At 40.1% G+C, this 25,606-nt stretch overlaps 1 protein-coding gene across 2 annotated transcripts; it reads left to right on the forward strand.

Moving 5' to 3' along the window:
* Window positions 1–5: 5 nt before the first annotated feature.
* Window positions 6–25,326, forward strand: EXOC5 (exocyst complex component 5). 2 transcript variants are annotated; one of them, XM_048950226.1, is made up of 19 exons: window positions 6–153; window positions 3,966–4,057; window positions 7,851–7,998; window positions 8,371–8,565; window positions 12,096–12,160; window positions 12,658–12,686; window positions 12,858–12,967; window positions 13,593–13,637; window positions 13,738–13,878; window positions 14,960–15,042; window positions 15,507–15,716; window positions 15,981–16,016; window positions 16,838–16,985; window positions 19,292–19,400; window positions 19,677–19,797; window positions 20,436–20,522; window positions 22,570–22,678; window positions 23,661–23,876; window positions 24,771–25,326. In XM_048950226.1, the coding sequence occupies exons 1-19, from the start codon at window positions 127–129 to the stop codon at window positions 24,957–24,959; spliced, it is 2,160 nt and encodes a 719-aa protein (XP_048806183.1). In that variant the 5' UTR covers window positions 6–126; the 3' UTR covers window positions 24,960–25,326. The 2 variants fall into 2 exon arrangements, with proteins under 2 accessions (XP_048806183.1, XP_048806184.1); XM_048950227.1 differs by lacking the exon at window positions 15,981–16,016.
* The last annotated feature ends 280 nt before the right edge of the window (window positions 25,327–25,606 follow it).

The raw sequence follows: 25,606 nt of genomic DNA on the forward strand, positions 1-25,606 counted from the left end.
GCCGGCGCACGGCCATTTCCGGCGGGCGGAGGCGGCGTCGCGGCGGCTGCTGCTGCCGCTGCTGTGCCGGGACACAATGGGCGGCGGCGACGGGGCGGCGGAAGGCCGCTGAGGAGCCCCGCGGTCATGGCCACCGCGGCCGAGCTGTTCGAGGTGGGTGCTCGGGTTCCGTGCGGGGTGTCCGGGCCTCGGGATGGGAAACCCGGAACCGGGAGGATGAACGGGAGGGTGTGGGAGCGAGGAGGGAGGAGGAAGTTTGGGTGATGGCGTGCGGGGCGGCAGCCCTCCTCGTCCTCTCGTGCACCGCTGTCAGCTGCGCCGTGGGCTGACAGCGCTCTGCTCCGGAAGAGAGCGCTGAAACGCGGAGGGAACTTCGCCCGGCGGCGTCGCGTCGCCCGAGTGCCTCTGAAACGGTGAGCACGCCCTTGGTCTGCAGCGTATTGAGGCCCAACAAGGCAGATATCTCGTCCGAGGCCACGCACGGGCAGGGCAGGGCGCACAGCAGGAGCCTGGCCGTCCTTCTGGCCTGGGCGTGCTGTGACCTGCGTGCCTGCTCCTATGGCTGGTGCGTGGAGGCATCGCTCCAACCCATCGCTGCCGGTTGGAGGCACTCAGGTGCCCGTTGGGTGTGTTAACACTGGGACACACTTTCCCCAGCCTTCAGGATAGGCCTTCCTGTTTCATCACAGGGTCTGGTGTCTTGTCTAAAGGCATTGTGCTCACTTGGATTTATGAATCAACGCCAACACGTGGATGTTGTGACTCATGTCTTTTTGCTTGCCTGGTTTTAAGAAACAAGGAGAATAATGCAATGTGACCTATGTAGGTGGGTGCCAGGCTTAGTGTCCTCTCCACACCTCCACCATAGATTCTTCTGAAGAGGTTTCATTCCTCAGCATGGCGATTATGCAGATGCTGAGCATGGGAGAACTTCTGTGTGTAAAGAAAGCTGTGGTGTTCAAGGCCAGGTTGGATGGGCCCTGGGCAGCCTGGGCTGGTATTAAATGGGGAGGTTAGTGGCACTGCATGTGGCAGGGAGGTTGGAGATTCATAATCCTTGAGAGCCCTTCCAACCCTGGCCATTCTGTGTTGGGTGCTTTGGGATCATGCACAACGTGTTCCATTTTGCAATAGAGGTGAGATTACAAAGTAGCTGAGATCTTTGCAAAAAGATCCATTTGAAGTGTTGTTTTCCAGAAGGGAAAGCAGCACTTCATTCTCTCCTGTTTGCATTTCAGTACAGAGGCAGGAGGGGTTATATTCACATTTATTACGTTAATATTGCCTCATGCATTAGATTGAAGTGACTGCCATGAAGGTAAGACATGAAAACATGTGCTTGTTATGGGAGTAACCCTCAGCTGTATCCTGAGATTAGTGTTAGATTTCAGTCTTTGCATGAAAGCATGTTTGAAAGTAATTTTCAATATAAATATGTGAAGTTGTATGGGAAGATCTGCTGAAAATGGACGCTATGTGCGCTCATTCTACCCCATGTAACTCAAAACATAATGATTGTTTCTAGATTTTAATGTGGCTTGGTCCAGTTTAGTGTTCCTACAGGCCAGGTTATCACCCACTTCAGGCTTATCTCTTATTAAATCAGGAGTATTGGCAGGATGGATAGGATCGCGCTAATTCATCTTGAGCTGAAGCTGAGTTCAAAGCTGTGAAGAAATTGACTGTTGGGGCTCATCTGATAACAGGCAATGGACTTGCAAATGACATTTGTAGAAGCTGATTTTCAGCAGTTTCTTCAGGACTGGAAAGGAAAATTAAAATAGGAATTAGGCTATCGGATAGCTATAGGTGACCGTATTATCAAGATAGTATTAAAAGCAGTCTACATTTCCTTAGGAGACCCAGCTTGCAGAAAAGCTCTGTAAAGTTGGTTTAAATAATAAAAAAGAATCATTATGCGTGTAGGGGCAATTATATTGTGTGAACATTTGAATGAATTATAGAATCATAGAATGGTTTGGGTTGGAAGGGACCTCAAGGATCACGGAGCTCCAGCCCCCCTGCTGCATGCAGGGTTGCCAACCTCCCCATTTAACACCAGCCCAGGCTGCCCAGAGCCCCATCCAACCTGGCCTTGAACTCCTCCAGGGATGGACGGTGCATCCACAGCCTCTCTGGGCGGCTATTCCAGCACCTCACCACTCTCTGTGTGTATCTATGTACATATGTGTATATACAGGCACACAGAACACATCCGTAAGTAGTGCACCCCTTATATAGGTCTATTCCATAGAGTTGGCATTGGTGTCCTTGCATCCAGAGTGGTACTCCAGCTGGGTTATGGGATCTTCAGAAGAAAGGCTGTGGTTTTTATACGAAGGAGAAGTGCTGAGAAGATCCATAAGACAGCTATGAAGCTGGGGGGCTCCCCTGGAAGGGCTGCTGCTGTGTTGAATGGCTCATTTCAGCTATAATTAAACTACCAAAAATGTTCCCAGTAACTCAGATGTAAAGGTGATGTAAAGAGAGAGTTTATACTTAGTATGAAAGCGCTGTGTTGTAAGCTCTGATGAAAAGGGTCCACATACATGTAACTACATTGCATATTCCAATTTGAGATATGATTTTATATCAGAACTGAGGTGAAGAGATGAGTGATGTGTTGGGAAGTGTATTTTCAGTGCTACTGCTTTTGAAGCTCAACCAAGTTGCCTGAGCAGAACACAGTTGCTGTAGTCAGTCTTGGGAAGAGGAGTCGCCCACTGAGATGTTGAAACTTCTGCATAAGCCAGCAGGATTCAGCACATTGCAAAGTATATTCAGAAAGCTTTTGTGTGGCTTTTGGGTGGCAAAATATGGCTTCTGGCTCTGGGCAGCCTGGTCTGGTGGTTGGCGGCCCTGCAAGGGGTTGAAACTGGATGAGAATTGTGGTCTTTTCAACTCAGGCCGTTCTATGATTCTATACTTGTGTTTAATAGCTGGGCTTGACTGGGTAGGGCATGATGTGTTTGGGGAGAAAGGCAACTTCATTGCTATGTGCAAGGACTGGCAGTGTTTGCTTTCCAGCCCTTGCTTTTGCACTCCTGCTTCTGTGTTGGGTCATGCTTTTAGATCCATTGTATGTGGTGGAAAAAGCTCCCTGTGAAGTCCTAGGGGCTGTGAGGATGCTTCATTAGCCAGTCTGAGATGTGGCAGTGTTAGCACCAGTGCAGTGCTGCTAGATGACCAACAGATCTAAAGGAAGAAGTAATGCTTGGTGGTGTTGGTTTATTTGTTTTGCTGTTTGTTAATTAAGGGATAGGTATCATTGCACTTTGTTTTGGATACTTTACTATTCAGCTGTGGAAGAAATGGTTGAGCTGGTGTGTTTGATCAGCTAGAATACGAGCTCTTAGTTCATCCAGAAAATGTTAGGAGCAAAAATAATTCTTCACCATTGTGCAGAATGTTTGTGGAAGATCCAGCAGATAGTATGGGGCAAACTTGTGTAACCTTGTGCTTTTAACACCATGCACGCCCTGTTTTCCCTTTTTGGGATAGTAAAAAAGAATGAGTGTTGCCTGTTCTTATGCTTCCTTTGTTTTTTCTCCCCTTTATCTGCTTTGTTTCTGCAGCTGCAGTTGGATGTCTCATAGTGAGCAGCAGCATTCTGGCAGTGATCAGCCACAGGGCAGTGCTTTGGTTACTTTTGCTGGTGGTTTAGCTTGCAGAGCATGTCACACACTTTGCAGTGACAATCCATAAGCTCACTGGGAAATAAAAGCAAGTAATATAGGGGCAACTCTGCATGGCCTGTGAGAGAGGCACTCTGGAAGCTAGTAGGCCAGGTGTTCAAGCCCCACCACGTTGAGAACAACGTTCTTTATTAAATATATCAGCATAAGGGGTGATGTGCTCATTGTCAATGCTGTGGTTGCTCTTCACTGCAGTGAAGCTTTCAAAATGATGTGCCACATCTTAAGCAGCTGCTTACACGTTTTAAAGAGTTTTTATTTCGTGTCCAGGAGCCTTTTGTGGCGGATGAATACATTGAACGGCTGGCATGGAGGACACCTGGAGGAGGTTCCAGAGGTGGAGAAGCTTTTGATCCAAAAAGGTAAAATAAAATTGTGTAATGGCCTTGCATGGTTGCATCTCTAATTGCACTGCTTTATTACATACACCCTGTGTGTAGTGCTGGTGCACACCCAGTGAGATTTTCGTGTGGGAGAACAGACAGTTTGTGACCACGAGCCAATTACTCAGAATTGACAGGAGTGGGGAAAGTCGCTTTCTAATTTAGGCAGTTTGAATAAAGGAGAATTGATGCTGTTGTTCTTTGTCAGACATGAACGTTCCAAAGTACTGCAGTTTCTGGATTAAAGCATAATATTAGGCTTCTCTGTTAAGATCAGTAAGTCAACTTAATGAGTTTCTTGCTAGTTTAGCTTGTTTTAGGACCCAGCACTTACAGTGCTGTTGCAAATAAAAGTCACAAACTGGTAGGCTGGGAAGAGGGGCAGGAACGTGGCAATGTTGACATAGCTTGTTTTGATCTGAGTGTGTGTGCTGCAGTTTGAACCAAATGAGCAGCTCAGTTCTTCTGGATGGAGGTGGACTTGAGCCCCTTTTCTTTGCACTCACCTGCATGCTGTGATGGCTTATCTCGAGCTAACTATAGGCAAATGGTATCAGGATAAAATCCAGCTCACTAAAGTATCTGGAAACTAAGCCAATGGAGATGTCAGCTTTTTCTAGCTGAGTTAGCATTTTGGAAAGCAGAGCAAAGGGAAAATTCGGTGTCTGTGAGCTAGTGGTAAGGAGAAAAGGAGCAAGGGCAGGGTACAGAGGAAATGGGGAAGGGGGAAACAGTGCGAAACCAGCTCTTGTTTGTGGCAAGGAGGGTGAAGTTTCTCAAGAGAGACAAGCCAAAGTTTAGAAAACAGTTCTCTGTTACTGGCCCAGCACCAGGTGGTGCACTGATATCTCTGAGGCATGAATTTATACAGCACCATTTTACATCTAAGCTTCAGTGTTTTGCACCTCTGGACCTTCCTGGAAGCAATCAAAGCCAGGCTGGATGGGGCTGTGAGCAACCTGCTCTTGAGAGAGGTGTCCCTGCCTATAGCAGGGGGTTGGAACTGGATGGTCTTCAAGATCCCTTCCAACCCAAACCATTCTATGATCTTCATTTTCAAAAAGTGGCCATTTCAAATAGTGCTACACATTAGCTTTTTTTTTTTTTTTTTTTAAACCAATATTGGCATTTTTTCTAGAGATGCAATTAAATGTTCTAATTTCTCAAATGATTGTTACCTGTGAGATGAGCTTGATCTTATTCCTGTTACAATTATTGCAGTGCTTTTGAGCTCAACAGAAAGTTTAGTTTCCTCAGTGTTGATTTAGAATTATGGTGGTGAATCGATCCACAGAGTGCAGTAGCTTAGTGACTTCTTACCCACACAATCTTATTTCTGTTTGAGGTTGTCTGTAGCTACCTAAGATAAAAATCCTGAGAAGTTTAGGATTACTAACTTCATAGATGAGCTGTTACTCAAAATGGATGTGAAAAGCTTCATTAACATGGACGAAAGGCGTTGGTTTTTAGCAGTCTGGCTCTTTGGAGGAGGATGGATGCTGAGCTGTTAACTCTGAATCAGAGGTCAGCATCCTATATAGAGCTTTACATGCAAGATAAGCAGGAATAAGCCTGCAAATACACACCGTTGCTTCCTCTAGCTGTTTCTCCACAGCTGTGCCTGCGACTTCACAGTAGTTAGTGATTGTTGCCCACACCAACTCTGCTTAAATTAACCTCTCTTATCTAGTCCTGTGGGTTTGCTCATTTTAACTTCTGTGATGCACCCTCACATATATCAAGATGAGTGGAGGTCTCCCACAGCAGTAAATAATTTTCTAGTGAGATCTTCCAGTGTAGGAGGAAGGGAAGGCAAAAGAAACAGAAACCTTTTGGCTGTGTGGTTTTGGGTTTGTTTTTTTCCTGTTTTTAGAAACTGATGCTTTCTTTTGCTTGTTTTGTAGAAAGGATGTTGAATTCTTTATTTCTGTTCTGAGAAACATGCCAAGCAACTACCTCTTCTATTTAAGCATTCTTTCCTCTCTTGCCTTGCTGAATGCTATTGCAGACTAAGTGCTGAATTGGCATGATACCTGTTTCAAAAACAAACCTATCCCAAACTACACAGAAATGGCTTGTTAAAATGAACAGAAACAGCACTTCTTTGATGCTTTTGTTTGAAACTATGCTTTCTGTGACTTCAAATCATCCAGGTTTTATTTTTAAAATACTTATATCTATCCCTCATAGTTTTCTCTGGAATCTAATGCAAGATGCTTGCTTTTTGGGGTTCTGGCAAGCAGGGAATGGACACAAGGAGTTGTAAGCATTTGTCACAGTCATGGTTTCTGTAATAAGTTGTCACTTTTTCTAGGCACTCTTGTAAAGATACCACTTGAAAGACTAATTAGTTTTTCAGAATTAGAATTACTAATTAGTTTCTTAGAGTAATACAGTGAGCAAAAAGGCACCAAACAGCAGGGTAAAAACCACTCATTTCAGCAGCAGAAATGAAAACGGAAAATTCAGTTCCCTCCATGCAAGTACGAAAATCATATTAGTATCAATTATGAAATGCTCAGAGAAAGCCCTATGTGTTGGCTGAGAGAATAATAGCAGTTGTTATTGGGAAGGAGTCATGTGAGGGGAAGACAACGCATTCCACTTCTCCCTTCTGTTTGCTGAGCGTTCCTAGGTTGTGTGTGAGGAGCCAGGGCAGGAGCAGCGTGCCCCTTCTGTGCTTCAGCAGTAATGCACATTGAAAGGACCTCAGCTTCACAAATAGCTTCTGAATAGGGTATGTTTGAAAATGCATGTTCCTCAGCACTTTAGAAGTAGCTCCCTGGAAAAGATTTGGGTTTCTTTTCGTCTTTGCATTGACCTTAAATCCGGACAACAGTATTTTTCAATCATTGATATATTTCTAGTTATTAGAATGAATTTTATGGCTGTGGAGGACCTGGGAATAGTTAATTTCCTGCACAGCGGTGACTCGTGTTTAGAAAAATACGAGCTGAAAAGACAACTGGAGTGGGACAGGATGGACAAGAACAAGAATGAGGGGGGAGCACATGGAGAGTGGAATGAGAGAGGAGAAAATTTAAGAATGCATTTGAAGATCCTGTGATTGGAAAGAACAAAATGTGTCTGAAAGTACAGTCACAGTGATGGGAAATGGCAGGGAAAAGAAAACTTAGTGATATATGCTAGAGGAAGAAATGTTAGGAGAAAGGAGTGTGGTTATACCCAAAACAACTTTACCAGACTATATGATTGTATTCATTGCCTATTAATAGGAGAGTGGCTTGCAAGTTCATTATAAAATCTGCAGTACAGTAGAAACTATTTTAGAATCATAGAATGGCTTGGGTTGAAAAGGACCACAACGATCATCTAGTTTCAACCTCCTGCTGTATGCAGGGTTGCCAACCAGCAGACCAGGCTGCCCAGAGCCACATCCAGACTACTGTACTGTTATAGCCCTTACACTGAAGGGATGTGGTTGCCTGAGCTTCCTTTGTCTTGATGAGATTTGTTTAAGGAAGATGGGGATACATGGATTTTTGTGCTAGTGAAAGAATCAGGCTCTTGAGCAATTGGTGTTTAACTGTGTTCCCCTGCTATCATGTAATATTTACTTGATCACGTAGCTTTTATGTAGACATAGTTCTACACAACTGGCTTGGTGTTGTTTAAAATAAAATAGCATCTGTAATTTAGGCATGGTCATATCAGCATTGAAGGTGAGTTCTTGTTTGAGTTATTTGCTCTTTACAAATCTACACTATCTTTCAAACTAAAATCTGCCTTAATATCTTTTATTTTAAATCAGATTATTGGAAGAATTTGTGAATCACATCCAAGAATTACAGGTAATGGATGAGAGGATTCAAAGAAAGGTGGAGAAACTAGAACAGCAGTGCCAGAAAGAAGCCAAGGAATTTGCCAAGAAGGTACAAGAGCTGCAGAAGAGCAACCAGGTAAAATCTAAAGCATGTGGTTGGTACCAAGCTTTGCAGATTTAGAAGCATCGTGTGCTCCCATCAGTGTTTCTTGGTACAGCATGCTTCTGTTTGAGGTAAAAATAGAAAACGTGATGGAAAGCAATTTCCCCTGTCAGAGGCTGCTTTATCTGCATGTTCCAGTAATGAGTGTTAGCTGTTCTTCACACTAGTTTAGTGGAAGATGCTAGACTTTGAACAGTGGCTTGAGCTTGATTAGCGGTTCCAAATAGTTGTGCAGCTCTGAGGTGGAAAAGCTGATGCCTGGATTCTGACTGATGTAAATGGAGTGCTTCCAAAAGTACAGGAGATGGAAATCTGAGCATTGTGCCCGTGTGTACGTTCTCCCAGGTTGCCTTCCAACACTTCCAAGAACTAGATGAGCACATCAGCTATGTAGCAACTAAGGTCTGTCACCTTGGCGACCAACTGGAGGGGGTAAACACGCCGCGGCAACGGGCTGTGGAGGCTCAGAAGCTGATGAAATACTTTAATGAGTTTCTGGATGGAGAGCTGAAGTCTGATGTTTTTACAAACTCTGAAAAGGTAAGAGCTGTCAGCGGGATGAAAGCAGTTCAAAGCAATAAGCAGTACTGCCCTAATTACAAGCTGCTACCATGACTTACCGTGGTCAGACTTCAAACCAGTGAGTGACTGACTTGTTAAAGTTTCATTGTTCTGAAATGTAAATTAACAACACTAGGCTGCAGATTGCTGATAAAGCATTTGTATTCAGCGATGCTGAATGTGGCAACGTTGGCATTTTTCACTTTATGAAATTATCAGAGATTTGAGAAATTGTGGTGGGGGCAACTTTAGGGTGCATACAATATCTGCCCTTTTTCTTTGAACCTTTTGCCTCAGATCCACCCTGTAACGCAGAACGCTTCTGAATGCAGCTTCTTTGTGAGACTTCACTCTGTTGGGTCAGTCCACTGGCCTTGGATACCTTTTTGTCACAGCATGCTTTTGGGCTTTGTGTAGTCCTGTGGCTATGTCTCCACCCTCTGAATTTAGAGGATCTAGGCAGGAAAACTTCAAAGAAACGTTGAAGCATTTTGTTTTTCTTACGCTTCAGAAGTGTGTTTGTGAAGCAAATAGAATCTGAGTGGTCTGGCTAGTGGAAATAGATTGTAGGAATAGTGTCCAGATGTAAGCAAGAGATGTATGCACTTTCACAGTGCATAGTGAAATGTGATCAGTAAAGGTGGTCTTTTTTTTTTAATTATTATTATTTTTGTGGGCTTTGTTGTTGTTTTTGGTGTTATTTTTGTCTGTCTTCCTCCAAGTGCGTCCTGAATGACCATCACACCTTGGATAAGTTGTGTGCACAGTGGTATGACCAGTCAAAAATTGCAGTTTTGTAGCAGCAGAGAACTTGCTTTGCATGTTCACAAAAATATTTTTTCTCATATTATGCATCTCATAAATGACCTCACTGCTGAGCTGGAGGCATCTCTTAGGGAGTTGCAGAATAAGTAATTTCATGTACTTGCATTTCCCAACAAGTCACCTACTGTACAGTGGCATCTGCATCGTGCTCTGTGGGTATGTGATCACTGCCTGTTGATAGTTTGTCCTGCTCTGAGAGGGAGTGCAAAAAAACCTTTTTTGACATCCAAGGAAAACAGGAAGGTTCCAATGTAACAACAGTTCTTCTGTATGTGACCTTTTTCATATTTTTTTCTCTTTTTTTCCTAATAAAACATTAATTTTAAAATTATTTAAGGGAACACAGTCCATAACAAGTCAGAAGGTAAAGCAAGTTTTTTTTTTTGTCTGCAGAAAAAATCTCATAGGGAATTTAACTTTATTTTTGTAATATTTTCTGTTGGAGGCTCTGAAAAATCTGTGGTAGATAAAATATGATAAGCCTGGAAATTGTTAAACAAATTAATCTTGGTATGCCCTGAAGACACAGAGCAAATCTGGAAGAGGAGGAATGCAGGAAGGGCCAGGAGCCTGATGTCAGTCAGCAATTGATGTATGTGGGGACACACATTTAAATAGCAAGTAGAAATAGTGTTTATAAGGCAGCCTTCCTAGGTGTGAGGTATGATGTCTTCATACATCTTTGAACTAGAAGCAGTTCTGAAGTATGAGATGGTAATAAACGTTCTGAAAGGTTAAACGTTAATTTTTGGCAGCATCCTCTGATTTTTGAGCTGATGTGGATTTCCACTGTGATTTCTTGTTCTGTGCCAACCCTTATGAAAGTGTGGACTTCTCTCTAAGCCATTAAGGGCAAGGGCTACTGAGAAAGGGAGGCAAGGAGTTGCAGTGCAATTATTTCTGCAGGAATTCCTGTTTTTCTCGGCAGTGTCAGTTCTTATAATCTCTTGGGTTCTTACCATTTTTGTTTTCTTTTCCTCACATTGAAGATGTTTCCCACGTTACTTTGTCCTTGATGTACTGAGCAATTTCCAGCTTATCTCTGTGATGGCTTTTCTTTGCTGTCTTGTCCTAAGCTATGTGCTGTGTGTCTTCATCCTCCAAGCCGCTGCCGTTTGCCTTGTCCTGCCAGCTAACCAGACCCACTTCTGCTCTGAAGTGTCTTAAAGTGAGCAAATCAATTAAAAAATGATGTAGCAGCTCACTTATTTATCATGCAACAGCATCGTTGTGCTCAGCATTCACTATTATTCTTACATCTCTTCTGCATTAGTTCTGTACTCAGTATTGTTCCATTACAGCTATCTGCTTCTTCATGCCAATTCTGTTAAAATTTTCTTTTGCTGCTTTGTCCACTTTTTCAGATGCATTATAGCCTTTAAGTTGTGTCTTACAAATCAATATTTATTTTGACTTAATGGTTTACAGAAGCCCGATTCAATTAAAAATGAAATGTGTCTGGATTTAAGCAGAAACCATGGAGAATTGATTCGTCTTGGCTTCTGTTGTGCTTAAGAAAAGGCTGTGAATTCAATAAAAATCTAAGAAGTTAGTTAGCAGCTATTGTGTGAAAAGGAGACAGAAGATGTTGCATTTGTTTGCTGATGTATTTTGTTTTGTTCTTTATTTACCTTTCTTCTGGGCTTTTTTGGGGGTGATGCTGGCGAATAAGTGCTGATCTATAGACTGTCCTCATGACATCAGCACTGAGCAGAATTGTTAGTTAGCTTGAAGCAACCTTAATACCTAATAGAAATAACTGCTGTTTCATTGGATTTATTTGAGGAGCGTGGCTGCTTTTGATTTAAGAGGCTATTGTAAGCTGACAGTTCCAAACATAAGCTGCTCTTAATAAGCAGAATGACTACGCTTTATTAGAGCCTCTATTTCTGCTGCACAGCCAGCCTCGTGCAGTGACTGTGCTCTATTTTCCTACCTGTGCATCTTGTTCTGTTCTTGAGAAGTTTTAATCCTGAGCTGCTCGTAAGTGGTGGCAGTGTAGGATCTCAGTGCTTCTGTTCCTCTTGCTCTAGTTCTGCGTACAGGAAAAGCAAGACAAATTGCACGCTCTTCTTTATACTTTCTGTTATGTCTACTTGTATGAAGACTTTGCCTGGATGTAGTAGTCAGTTTTTCTTGCTCCCATCAAGGTTCCTTCCAGTCGCTAAGACCAAATAATAAAAGTTTTTACAGCTGTCTCATAGCCATGCTTTGGAGCAGTCCATGCTATCTACCAAATCAATGACTTTTATCCTAATTCATCACAAAGTATCGTGCTGCAGTTCATCCATCTGTGTGTTACAGTTGTCTATTTTATTTCAGTATGAAAGGGTGCAAATTGAAACATGATAGTTTTAGCCACGTTACTCAGGGGTGATCAGATCAGGAACTCTGGTCTGCAAGCCTTGTTGGCCTGGTATGGTGATGAGCTTGAGGAGCTGCTCCAAGTGCTTCCATATAGCAGAAGAATTTTTATCATGTTTTGACCAGTGTAATTTGTATATTAAATAATATCTTAAGCATCTTAAAATGCATTCTGTAGGAAAGTGATCTCCTACATGGGATGTATCAACTAAAGGAATAGGAACTACAGTGTGGAAGCTGAACAGTAGAGATGAAAGAAAGGAGTAGCCCACGTTCAGACCTTCTTTAGTAACTGGCTGTCATGTTTTTACTTGTAACAGATTAAAGAGGCAGCTGATATTATTCAGAAACTGCATTTGATTGCTCAGGAACTGCCTTTTGACAGGTAAAATTCTACCTGAACATCTCTTTAAAAAAATCAAAACAGAAAAAAAATCCACAATAATAACTTCACATGGCTGTAATTCTGTAATGCTTTTTTATTTTGGAGGGGGATTGGGTGGACAGCAGGGAGGGAATGGGATGGGAAGGGGCTGTATTTCACTTAATGATTCCTGTGTCTTTTGATGTGGAGAGAAATAAGCACACCATGCATTCTTGAATTTGTGTTCGCATAACTCATGTTGTAGGATCATCTTTACATACACATCCTAAACTGCTTAACAGACTTTTAATGGGATAATTTTGGTGTGCTGACTTAATGCTAGATTTGGATTAGATGCTTGTAGGTTCTTATGGATATGAAGTATGTAACTTTTCTGTCGTCTTTGTGTTACATATATTCCTTTTTAAATAGATCATGAGTAACAGGCACTCTGGGATGTCTGATTTCTCTTGTGACGTGGATTTGAAATTAATCATGGTATTTTTTGATGTTAACAGGTTTTCTGAAGTAAAATCAAAGATAGCAAGTAAGTTATCTATCCAGTTCAATCCATATTCCCATATGTGCATCGTAAAAGCTGATTAAAGAAATATGCAGTACTGTCAGTATTACCATTTTTGCCAGTGCTTGTATTACATAGCTTCATGGATTATTTTTAAATGTTTTTTTTAACCTTCTTTCCTCTGTTCCCTTCCAGGTAAGTACCATGACTTAGAGTGCCAGCTAATTCAGGAGTTTACCAGTGCACAGCGGAGAGGTGAAATATCCAGAATGAGAGAAGTAGCAGCTGTCCTGCTTCATTTTAAGGTAAAAATTAATTTAAAAAACCAAAACAAATGCTCAAAACCAACAAAAATCCACCAACTCATCTTTTAAGTGAAAATATTTGCACAGGCAAACAACCGTAACTTGTCTACCTTTTAAAAATACTGAGTATACTGAGATGTTCCATCTGAAATCAAGTGTAGGGGAATAAAGGAGGCAAATGCCATCCCTGCAGGCATTCAAGGCCAGGCTGGATGTGGCTCTGGGCAGCCTGGTCTGCTGGTTGGCAACCCTGCACACAGCAGGGGGTTGAAACTAGATGAGCACTGTGCTCCTTTTCAACCCAGGCCATTCTATTCCATGATTCTGTGGTGGGGAATCAAGAGGCAAAGTCAACAGAGACCATTCTGAGGGAATTTTTCTTGAATGTGTATAAGTTGTCATTTGTGCTTGAGGAGCATTACAACCCGTGGTGTGTATCCATGGAGAGTTGTGATAAGTGAAGTTCTGCTAGGTTTGTGACAAGAATGGATTTGAAAAAGCCTATGGTTCAGATGAATGCATTTCTTGTGTTAACTTCTTTGCAGGAGTTTTATTTCCTTAATTTTGCTCTATATTAAAAACATGGAGAGCCTGGTTTTAAGCCTTTTTTTTTCTCCTTCCACAGGGCTATTCCCATTGCGTTGATGTGTACATAAAACAGTGTCAAGAGGTAATGCATTTTATGTTTTAAACGCATCTCTTTGGGTGTTGATTTCCTCAGTTCTATAAGTAGTTGTAAATACGTTGTGAAATTGTTTCCACAACCCTAGGGTGCATTCCTGAGGAATGATGTGTTTGAAGATGCAGCCATTCTCTGCCAGCGAGTGAATAAACAAGTTGGAGAAGTCTTCAGCAATCCAGAGACTGTGCTAGCCAAACTCATCCAAAACATCTTTGAAGTTAAACTTCAGGTATCACAAATATTAAGATGTTAAAGTGATTGAGGAAGCTTTTCATCCACATGTGCTTGAAGTAACAACTGCTCAGAATTTACAATATTCATAGTCTTGTATAAAGATGTAGGATCACACTTGATTGCCATTATAATGTTTCATACAGGTAATCAGACCCATTTCAAATAAATCTACCTGCACTGTGAATACAACCAGAAAGAAAAGATTCAAATTCAGTATGTAAAATTAAAAAGGAATCAGCCCATTCATTAGCTTGTTCATGAGATGTCATACGCATTTGATTTCTTCTGTGTGCCACCTACCCAGAATATGTCAGGAAAATAAATTTCACATTTAATGAATATGTTTAATCTGTTCATAGTTGGAATAGGGTTTCATGTGTGAGGTTAGTATTGAGTAATAATAATAAAAAAAAAACTTGTAGTATTTATATGAACATAGAAACCTTAGTTGAAAACATCGTTACCCATCCTGAAAGCATAGTCCCTTAAGCATGTGAAGTCAACAACATGCCTTTTCATTGCAGAGTGTAATTTCCCAGTCAGTGTTGTTCTCATTATTGATAGTACAGAGTAGGGACTGAGTTTGTATTTCATCCCTGAATTTGACCATCAACCATTGACCATTTGACCATTTTGACTTAGTATTTTACAGTAAACCATATTTTTGGCCAAATAGTCAATTACAGGAATATTCTAAGCTTGTATCTGCATTATGTATATATTATAGTAATTAAATATGTAAGTACCTCTTTTTCTTTCTGTCAACTGCAGACGTGCCGTTAGGCCTCTAATGGTTTTGATTCTTTAAGAGTGGGATCTTGTGTTTGGTCTAGCATGTTTTCAGAGCAGTGTCTATTCTGTTTGCTTTGCCTGCTGTTACTTTGTATTATTAAATCATTCTCTTCAAAACAAGGTATTTATCTGTAGTAAAGTCTGTTATATCAGAGATTTAACCCAAAGACTATATGGATTGCTTAAGGGTGTGTGCTTTGAAGAAAACTATATATCACCTAACAAGTGTGGATGACCTGAGGTTTGATACCTGTTCTTCTAACAGATATACCTAAATTTTACAGAGTTATGTAAAGGACCAGCTGGAAGAACACAGGAAATCGGATGCAGAGCAGTATCTTAAGAATCTTTATGATCTATATACAAGGTATATTTATATGTAGATGATAAAATGATTGTTGTAGATATCCTCTTGGAATGAAATGATTAAACGTCATCAAGATGTAGGAAGACAGGACAAAAAAGTAAACTGCTCATAAAAATGGGGAAAATGTAATGTCTGTTAACCTTTCCAATGATTAGATTCTTTTAGAAACTTTAAATAGCTATTATTATTTTGAATGGGAGGTATTTAGCATTGAGATCTTTGAATGTGTTTTTTTCTTTTTAGACTGGGCAAAAGCCAGTCCTGATTGCCTTGATGGCAATTGTGCTGTATGTAATCAAACATGAATTATGTAAAGTTCTTTACTTAAATATAAAGCTGCTGCTAGAAGTTCTAATCATGATCTGTATTCTGTTGTACTATGTACTTTACAAGCATGTAATGCTGTAATTCATACAAATGCAACCTTTTCCTCCTCTCCCCTTCTTTGTTTCTTTTGCATAAAGAACTACTAATCTTTCAAGCAAATTGATGGAATTTAACTTGGGTACTGATAAGCAGACTTTCTTGTCTAAGCTTATCAAATCCATTTTCATTTCCTACTTGGAGAATTACATTGAGGTGGAAATTGGTTATTTGAAAAGTAGGAGCGCTATGATTCTGCAACGTTATTATGATTCCAAAAACCACCAGAAGAGGTCTATTGGCACTGGAGGGTAAGTTTCTTCTATTCTTATACACTTCTGAAGTGTAAGGGAGGTGGTAAAGGGAGAAACATTGTATTTTTCATGCTAGATGTACAGTGATCAACTGCTAAAGAGCAGACTTCTAAAGCGACCTACAACTTTTCATAATTTGCTGTTGTTTTCTGTTAGCTTTCTCTAAATCTTACTGCTCTTGATACGTGTGAAGGGTGATGCATGGTATTTATGTACTTGTGGAAAATGAAAAATACCAGTTAAACTTATGTTTCAACTTAGGATCCAGATCCACAAAAGGACTGAAGCAAAATTAAGGTACCGAACGCATGTGTATGTGTGTATCTAAAAGCATACATTTTTTTTCACCTGCCCAGGTCTTGTGGTCCCCTCCCAAGACCTAGGAAGGGGAAAAGTCCATAGCAATGTCAGTGAAAAAGCTCTTAGTGAGCCCAGAAGATGCAATGGACTTAGAGAAAGGTAAAACAAGACTTCATTATCCTCAGGGTAGAGAAACTATAAAGCAGTAGGGAGGCATGGGAAAGGAAGAAAGAAAAGTTGTGTGAGGAAAAGGTGATGAGACTATTGCACCTGGGTTCAGGCATGAAGAATGATTTGAAGAGAACAACAACAGTAGCAAAGTCATGAAATGAAGACAAACAAAGATAAAAATTTAATTTTCTTGGGGAAAATTAAATTGATTGCAACGACTGGGTTGCTTTATGCATGGAAATGTGTTGGAGCATGCTTGACTAAGTCGTGACTGAACAGATAGGGATGAGGATGAAAGGATTTGTGGGTGTGGATGAGAGAGGAAGTCCTCAGTGTTTTGAAAGTAGAAATAACAACGTATTTGAGGCTAAACTTTGTCCACAGAGCACACACCCCAGGGGGGAGCAGCTGTTCCCATGGTATGAGCGTGCCATGGTAGGACACGGCTGACTGTGGGATCAGAGGTGGTTGTTTTGCATTACCAGCAATTTTTTTTTAAGCTTGTAAGACTGTCTTAACGCTTGCATATCCCAAACTGTGTCTTGGGTTCCGTTTTTGTAAGTTAACAACTGAATTATTGTGAAGTATCATTGAATGCGAGCCTCGCAATTTGCACCCAGCGAAATCTTTCGGTGTCTCTGTTCTAGTATTCAGGACCTCAAGGAAAGGATAAGGCAACGTACTAACTTGCCATTGGGGCCAAGCATTGACACCCATGGAGAAACTTTCCTCTCACAAGAAGTGGTGGTGAACCTTTTGCAGGAAACCAAGCAAGCTTTTGAGAGATGTCACAGAGTAAGTTCACTTCCTGCTGTCTCTGTTAGAGAGAAAATGTTGTGTATCAAATCAAATCTTGAGGTTCAGTTTGATAGATAGAAGGGAAGAACTGCAGTGTATTAAAAAACTCTTCTGTTTCTCACTGAGTTGGGGTCATATTAGGGATTTGGGGTTTTCTGTATAAATGTGGATTACTTTTATCTGTCTATATTTGGAAGAAGCAGGTAGGGTTAAACCTACTTAGCTACATAGGTGGATTCTTTTTTGTTGGTTTTTTTTTTCTTTTTAAATAAACCAGACTCAAGAACTGAGACAAATTTACTGCTTTCCTCCCCTACAGAGTTGTGACTACACAGTTGTTTTTTTGTATCAAGTGCCATTTCTTCAATTGTCATAGAGAACTGACACAAAGAACTAAGTGAAATCATCTTTAGTACCTTAATTAAGTTACCTTAATAACTCTGTACTGTTCTTTAAGAACCTGTGCTACCCGGAAAGGTTTTCTTTCTACCTAAATCACCTGTTTTATTGCCTGTAATTTACTGTTTGGTATTCAAGTGTAAGTGAAAACCTATGAAATTTTATTGGAGACTTCAGTGAATTCCTAGGGCAATATTTATTAGATAAACACAGTCATTCCAAACAATAGTTTGATGCCTCTAATATTCTAAATTAGCCTAGTGTAGAAGAGGTTCTAACACCTTAGTTATTCAGAAGCTTTAATGCTCAACATTCTAAGATGGGGGAAGCATGTAATAAAATATCCAGCACAGTATTACTTATGCATGTAGGGATGATCACATTCTTAGTGGTGGAAGTCAGTGAATGCAGGTATATCATCTCCTTTTTTTTTTTTTTTTTCTCAGTATGGTTGTTGCTAGGAAATCATTAAAATCATAGAACAAACTTCTTAAGCATACTTTTGTTTTTTTCCCCCTGTTAGGGTCAGGTTTGTTTGTTTTTTGTTCTAAACTCAGTTGCATTGGTTTGGATGATTTGATTGGTGTTGCATTGGGGAAAACTGGTTGAGTGCAAAATGGATCTTGTGAAATAAGGAGACTTTTAGAATGACAGGCACATTAAAAACCTCTGTGTCATCGTGCTGCTAAGACTGTATTTGTGATCAGAGCAATTCACTTTGCAAAGGAGAAGTTAAGTAGTGGCCCATTCATGCCCCGTCCATCCCTGGAGGTGTTCAAGGCCAGGTTGGATGGGGCCCTGGGCAGCCTGGGCTGCTATGAAATGTGGAGGTTGGTGGCCCTGCCTGTGGCAGGGGTTGAAGCTTCATGATCCTTGAGGTCCCTTCCAACCCAAGCCATTCTATAATTCTATGATAGGCTAGCCAATTGGAATATTTCATTGTATGACAGCTGGTACACTGTGAGTCCCAACCATGACTGATTTAGGAGGAAAAGGTTGACAGTTCTGCCTAACCCTATATTGAAACATCCCTATGCTTGGAAATGTCTCTAACAGGGTGGGGATTTTGTTTTTGTTCATTTTTTAGGCATCCTGTGGAAATCCCTTAGAGTGTTCTTGTGTAAATTAACCTGGATTGCGATAGTAATCTTACTCCAAGCTTCCAAAAGTCTCCACTTAATCCCTTGAAAACCAAAGCTCCATTTTTTTGCATGCAAAAGCCCTGTTGCATTTTTCTTTAAAAAAAAATGGATTTGCAGACAAGTTGCTGCCCCAAATCCTGTGCTGCTTACAGTTCATGAAGGTAGAGATGCTGTGTGTACATGTAGGCATTGCTTCACTTAATAAAAATTGTCATGCTCTGTTGAGTCCAGCTGAACTGTGATAAATGTCAGTGAGGTTCAGACCGTGTTGTTTTTTTCTGAGGTACTGAGACAGTGATGGAACAGCAGCACTGCCTCTAGCTGTGGTCAGTGGCAAAAGCAGTGAAAAAGGGCAGGGTGCATACAGTGTCAGCCTTTACCAGGTACCTCATTTCAGCGCCAAGCAGTGGGTGGTTTAGGTGATTACAGAAATTACAGCTGGATGTTTGTGTTTTTACAACTGAATTAATGCCTTCCTTCATTTATTATCACTGCTATTATTAGAAACTGTGTGTATTTTTGCTTTCCATAGCATCCTGCAGCGCATTGCCTTCATTTTACCTGTTAGTACCAAAGAGTTTGTTGGTACTGAAGGCTGTTCCTGAATAGTTCTCTGTATGGATGCTTTTAATTTAAAATAAAATTCCAGTTTTTCTGAAATACTCGTTACACTTTAAGCTTATCCTCTACTCAATATTGGGTAAGCTTTCAAATGTATGTAAAACTGACCTTTAGAATAAAAGTTCTTCTTTTTCTTTTAAGCTCTCTGATCCATCTGACTTACCGAAGAACGCTTTCAGAATTTTTTCTATGCTTGTAGAGTTCTTATGCACTGAACACATTGATTATGCATTAGAAACAGGCCTTGCTGGTGAGTATAGTATTTCTTGAACACTTCATCTCACTGGCCTTTTTGGGCAGATCATCTTTATGGATCTTTTGCTGTGCCTCATTGATTGGTCTTGTTCAAAATGTTTCGGTTAAGTGAAACCTATGAGAAGTATTCTATACATGGCACCACAGTAAATTTATCCAACTCTAAGCATGTGATTTTTAGCACTCATGGAAAAATCTGCATATTTGAAATATCACATTAATTAAGGAACTGTGTGTCATTGTTATATTAATGAAACCTTCTTTCCTTTAGGCATTCCCTCTTCTGATTCAAAGAACGCGAATCTTTATTTCTTGGATGTTGTCCACCAGGCCAATACTATTTTCCATTTGTTTGACAAACAGTTCAATGATCATCTGATGCCATTAATCAGGTACTTTAATTTTGATTAGTTTCCATTGTGAATGGTAATTTTTGGTGAACAGAGCAGGTTTATATTCTTTATTTTCATCTCTGTTAAGAAGAGTTTATTCTTGGAGTGGTTCAGCTTGATGTTGCAGGAAGATGAAATACTGTCATGGGAGGAGGAGGAAGGGAATTTATCCTTAGATAACCAGAAGGAGAGAGGGAGCTTTTAGGGTATTGAAAGAAAAAGAGGAGTTGCTTTGCAGAGATCTTGCTGCTGCATTGCACTGGGGTAGTGTGGTTTTATGGCTGCATCTTGGGGTGAGCTGGTGATAGCAGGGCTGCAGAGATTGGTGGAGTCTCTGCAGGGGAAGAAGCTGGCCATGCTGTGGAGCAACACGTGAATTACATGGAATCTGCATGGAATCAATGAGCTGCTGGTTGGATCTGCTCAAGGTAGAACACACTGATGTGTTATGAATCAGCGTGCACGAGCTGCCAGTCAGTGCAGATTTGGTGATCTGAAGCCAGCCTACTCCACCTAAATTCATCCTTCTTGATGGAACAGGAATTCTTCACACATCCCTGATTTAAGAAGCCATCCCAGCAAACAGATTTGTTTTGGTATTCTAACCCTTTCTCACACAACTCTTTATGCTGTTGCAGTTCGTCTCCTAAGTTATCCGAATGCCTTCAGAAGAAAAAGGATATCATAGAACAGATGGAAGTGAAGCTGGATATGGGCATTGATCGGCAAGTAGAGATTTAAACTTTGTTAAGCACCAATTCTTTTAAAACTCCTTTGTGATTTACTATTTGGTTCCCTTTTCAGGATTAAATATTTCTGAACACAAAGTTGTCATTATTTTTTTTTTTTAACATTATTCTGTGCAGGAAATCTAGATTTTGTTTGTATAGAGAGTCTTATTTATGTAGCAGTTTTCTGACCCTATATAATTGGGAAAGATATTAGCAAATCTGTTATGTTTAGAGTGCTGTCATTCAGCTTTACCTTATTGTCTCATGCTACTTTTTTTCCCCCATTTGAAGGAATGATGATTGAAATAGGTTAAAGACTTGCAGAATTTCCATAAGGGAAAAAGTTTGGCAAAAATAGGTTAGATGATGTGAGAGAATCTGTGCTATGGATTACACCTAGTCATAGAAATCTGCAGCCCTGGAATGATTTTTGGTTCTGACATCAGCTTGCTTTGAGATTGTGACTTATTTAATCTTTTTTCCTTTTCTTCTGATCATATTGGAATAGCCATAACATTTGTAAATGAAAATCATGCAGTGATGGCAGTAAGCCTTCCTATGGGACATGAAAGCTACTCTGGAACTCATTGAAATTTATGTAGGAGTCATTCCACACTGGAAAGGGTTGAGAACAGCTCTATATAGGAAAAGTAGGCATTGCATTTATGTCTTCCAGGGTGATTTCTGTGGAGACAACGAGGAGACTGGATGTATTTCCAGAGAGCTCTGCAAGTTGTTTCTTAAAGGCATTTTCTGCAGGCGCAAAAAGAATGGTTGGAGGTGGAATATGTGTATGAAACAATTGAGATTTTAGCTGCTGCTGCTGGAAGTTGATGATAAAGGCTTAAATGCAAAGCTTGAAATACTTGAACCACAGCAACCATAAGCTTGGCTCTGGACAGGCATGGGTCAGTTGTCAGCATTAGAATAGTTTTAACTGTGTCAAGTAAATAACTTCTTAAAAGTGGCAGTAAGACTTAGGAGAACAAATCTATGTTGGAAAACTGTGCTCAAAGGTTTGTGGATGGACTCTTCATAAGCACTGGCACTCTTACACGTAAGGGAGAGCTTAGTTTTCAGATGAGTGTTACATGTAAGATGTGTGCTCTTGCTTACATGCTGCTTTGTGGTACCACTGCTGCTAAGAGTTGATTGCCTTACTGAAAGGAATGATCTACTTTGAAAAATAAAGCACTTCCTAATGCTGAAATTGCTAATGCAAGTAATTTCTAAATTTAAAGCCATCAACATTGTGCAACCTGAACGAGTCCTTCAGGAGCTTCTGGAATGGCATTCACATCATTGTCTGCCTCTATAGAAGTGATTTACTAGTCAACCAAAAGTAGAAGTAGTTCTAATGGTTTTCTGTCAGTTTGTATTCTGTGTAACCAGTCTATTGGGAGTATTTATTGAAAGCAGAAATGGAGGAGAGTGTCAAATTTTTTTCCTTTTTAATTTGATTGCACATAGGTTGTTGAATGAATTTGAGTTTCTATGCATAGAAAAGGAGTTTTAAAGGATCCATTTATTACATTTGTGGACATAAACATTCTTCCCCTGCCCTTCCTTTTTTATTTTTTTCATTTTACAAGTGTTTTCTGATGCTTGCTGCTGAATAATACACAGTGTGATCTAATTCTACTAACTAAGCATTTGGAACTCTTCCTTTGGCTGTCCCATTCCCTCAGCAGTGCTATCCAGCTCCTCTGAAGAGCTGGGATTGGTTACTTCCCACTTAATGTGTCCCTTTAAAAACCAACTGGCCAGCATGTTTGCTTGTTTTTTCCCCTACTTCTGTTTTTCTTCATGACTTTCTAAAAATCAAGCTTATCTTTAGAGAACTGCACTGTAACTACAGTCCCTTGTTTCTTATGTTTCCTTTTGGTGTATATTGTATAGATTAAGTGGTGAGGTTATTTTTTCCTTGTTGTTCTATGCTGCATACTCTTATACAAAACCACTTCACTATATGTCAATGTAAAAATCAAGGAAATGAGAACATTCCCTTCAGAACTCTTAAGTGTTCTTTGTAACTTTAAAGGACTTTGAATTGTATGATTGGACAGATGAAGCACATCTTGGCTGCAGAGCAGAAAAAGACAGATTTCAAACCAGAAGATGAGAACAACGTTTTGATTCAATATACTAATGTAAGTAAATTAAGTTCCAACTCATCAGTATAGCTTGAAATGCACTTGAGTGACATCAAACACGAGGCAGAGTTTAACAAATACATGTTTGACAAAGTGCATTGGATTGATTTCCTTAGCCATTGCACTAAGGAACTGCAGGCTCTATTGAGGACTGCTTTTCCAAGCTGGAGGGGACATCAGAATTTTGTGTGTAGAGTCAGACAAAAATCTGACATTAGGCGCTGTACAAGCTGTCACAATTCTTCCCCATCCCAAGAGGCCCACATTTAAATCCAAGTTGTTAACTGATAATTGGCTTGAAGCTATCAGTTTCAGAAAACTTGTTATCAGATCTAGTTGCTGGGTGCTTTTTCCCCTTAGGAACAGAAGAAAGCAGCGTGGGTATGGCAAGACCATTTTTTTTTTACTGCAGAATTTTCTGTACCACTGAATGTATTGTATTTTATGGCCTGGAGGATGGAATTTAAACTTCAGGGCTGTGTTGCATTAGGCTGTTGTTAGGGAGCAATTAGAGAGAAGTAGATTGTTAATGGGAGGAATATATCTGAATATGTGAAGGTGGGTGAAAGTGGGAAGAGTGCAGCAGTAGGTTGTAGAGGTTGGTAGTGTGTGGGAAGAGTGAAGATGGCTGTTAAATTGGGTTTGCAGCTACTGCTGACAGGGTTTGAATCATCTTGATTGCCCCCCCTTGGTTAATTGTTGCTTAAATTAAAAGTGCAGACTAAACTGAACTGACATAAAGTATAATTTGGTGAAATGTTGTCTTGTATCCTTTCTTTTTATGCATACTTATGTCTCTGTGACAAATGAAAACCTATTGGAATTATTAATTGGAAGGTAACAGATGATGTCATGCTGTGGGAATTTTAAAGAACTCGCTAATTAATGTTCAGCTTATGATGTAGAAGGCACTTCATGAGAACAGGTTTCTTGATATTTATTTATTTTTTTAATTTTTATTTAATCTTTTTTTCCTAAGGCTTGTGTTAAAGTCTGCAGCTACGTTAGAAAGCAGGTGGAAAAGATTAGGAAATCTATGGATGGCAAGAACGTGGACACGGTTTTGATGGAGCTTGGAGTTCGTTTCCATCGACTCATCTACGAACACCTGCAGCAATACTCCTACAGCTGCATGGGTGGCATGTTGGCTATTTGTGATGTGGCTGAATATAGAAAGTGTGCCAAAGACTTCAAGGTAAGTTGTGTGTACGTTGGTGATGTACAGCCATGTTGATTGGTTAGATAATATTTTATGTTACCATTTCTTCTGAGAAGTTTTTGAAAGTGATCTTTTTGTTTGAATATCAGCATTTCATGTGCTGATGTTGTATGTCCTGTTAATTGTACTAGTAGTGCTTTATCACATCCTGAAGAGCAGTCTGCTGATACCATTTTGTTGCTTGCAGGCTATATGTATAGAGAGAGAGAGAAAGTGTTTAGCGTTTATGATACAGTGTATTCCAGATAGAATTTTGTATTGAAGTAAAAGCTAAGATTTGGTTTCTGGCCAAGACCTGTGGTTCTCTTGCTTCAAGTGCTTTGTTTTTTCCCAATGACTATTGCCAAAATGTTGAGAAAGTCAAGACAAGGGGACTTGTTTTTCTAAGTCTCTTCTGATCATATTTAGTTAGAGATTAAGTTTACTGAAATTTGGTAGAGATTTTTTTTATTAATTTTACATTTGTTGGTATCAATGAGTCTTTCGTGGAATAGTCTTAAAACTTAACAAAAACAAAAGAAAGCATCCCTCCCTTAGTTTTCTCAATGATGTCTTAGGGCTTTGTGTTGAGGAAATAAATCCTTCAGTTTGTGTCTTTGCAAGCAGTTCAGTACACTTTTAAACTGCAATGTAGATTTGTGTTGAACATGAGATAAGCATACAGTGAGAAATAGCAAGCTATCTTAGTTACTTTGTAATTGGTTTGTGTTTTGCTCTCATTCCATGTGCCTGTGTATGTCTATGTACAGAATGACTGAAATGTATTTTCAGTAGGGAAGAAGTATTTTGAGAATCTTGATGGGTGCCTACATGGTTTTTTTTACTCTTAACACCTCTCTCTCTCTTTTTCTTTCTTTTTCTTAACCACAGATTGCTCTGGTGTTGCAGCTCTTTGATACTTTGCATGCACTTTGCAATCTTCTGGTTGTAGCCCCGGATAACTTAAAGCAAGTTTGCTCAGGTGAACAACTTGCTAATCTGGACAAGAACATCCTTCACTCCTTTGTTCAGCTGCGTGTTGATTATAGGTCTGCACGTCTTGCTCGTCACTTCAGCTGAGAGCACAGGAGGAAATGTACCTATGGGCAGGCCTCAGAAAGCACAGGGAATGTTTTCTTACCAAACCACAGCTGTAACTTTTGTGGAATAATGACTGTTCAGAATAAAACAGCCATATTTAGACGTGACAATGTAGAATGCTAGCAAGTGAAAATCTGAATGATACGTAAGCTAAAGTTCTCCCAGTGATGAATTTTAGCACAACTACTTGCTACTGATTTATTTTTTTTCAATTGGGTGTGTTGGTGTGGGAAAGCACGTGGTCCATGGGAAGTATCTTAGTCTTCAGTATTGAATCATCAGATACCATTTGTTAGAGTTTGAACTACAGAGCATAGCGTAGGTAATGGATTACATAGAATAGACCAGTGTAACAACATTCTTCATCAATTTTAATGACTTAGACTTCAGCACAGCTAATCATAATCAAATTATCTTTGATTGGTGTTTCTAAGTCATTTCTTTCATTTAAAACGTTATCCTGCCCAATGTAATTTCTTGCTCTAATTAATTAGTTGGGAATTTCTTTGAGATATAGAAGTAAAAGGAACAGTATCCCACAAAGATGTAATTTATTCATTGTGTAGCATTCTAAACATAACTAACGTGGTGGAAAGATTTTATTTTTTTGGTTCTTTGGTTTTGGG

This window comes from Lagopus muta, chromosome 6 (genome assembly GCF_023343835.1).
Source record: "Lagopus muta isolate bLagMut1 chromosome 6, bLagMut1 primary, whole genome shotgun sequence".
NCBI lineage: Eukaryota > Metazoa > Chordata > Aves > Galliformes > Phasianidae > Lagopus > Lagopus muta.

What these genes read in the sequence shown, in the direction of transcription:
- EXOC5 (XM_048950226.1), top strand. Translation starts at nt 127, where the DNA reads ATGGCCACCGCGGCCGAGCTGTTCGAG. An exon ending in CTTTATGATCTATATACAAG is followed by an intron (nt 15,043 to 15,506) that starts GTATATTTATAT and finishes TTTTGCATAAAG; the next exon opens with AACTACTAATCTTTCAAGCA. An exon ending in AGGACTGAAGCAAAATTAAG is followed by an intron (nt 16,017 to 16,837) that starts GTACCGAACGCA and finishes TCTCTGTTCTAG; the next exon opens with TATTCAGGACCTCAAGGAAA.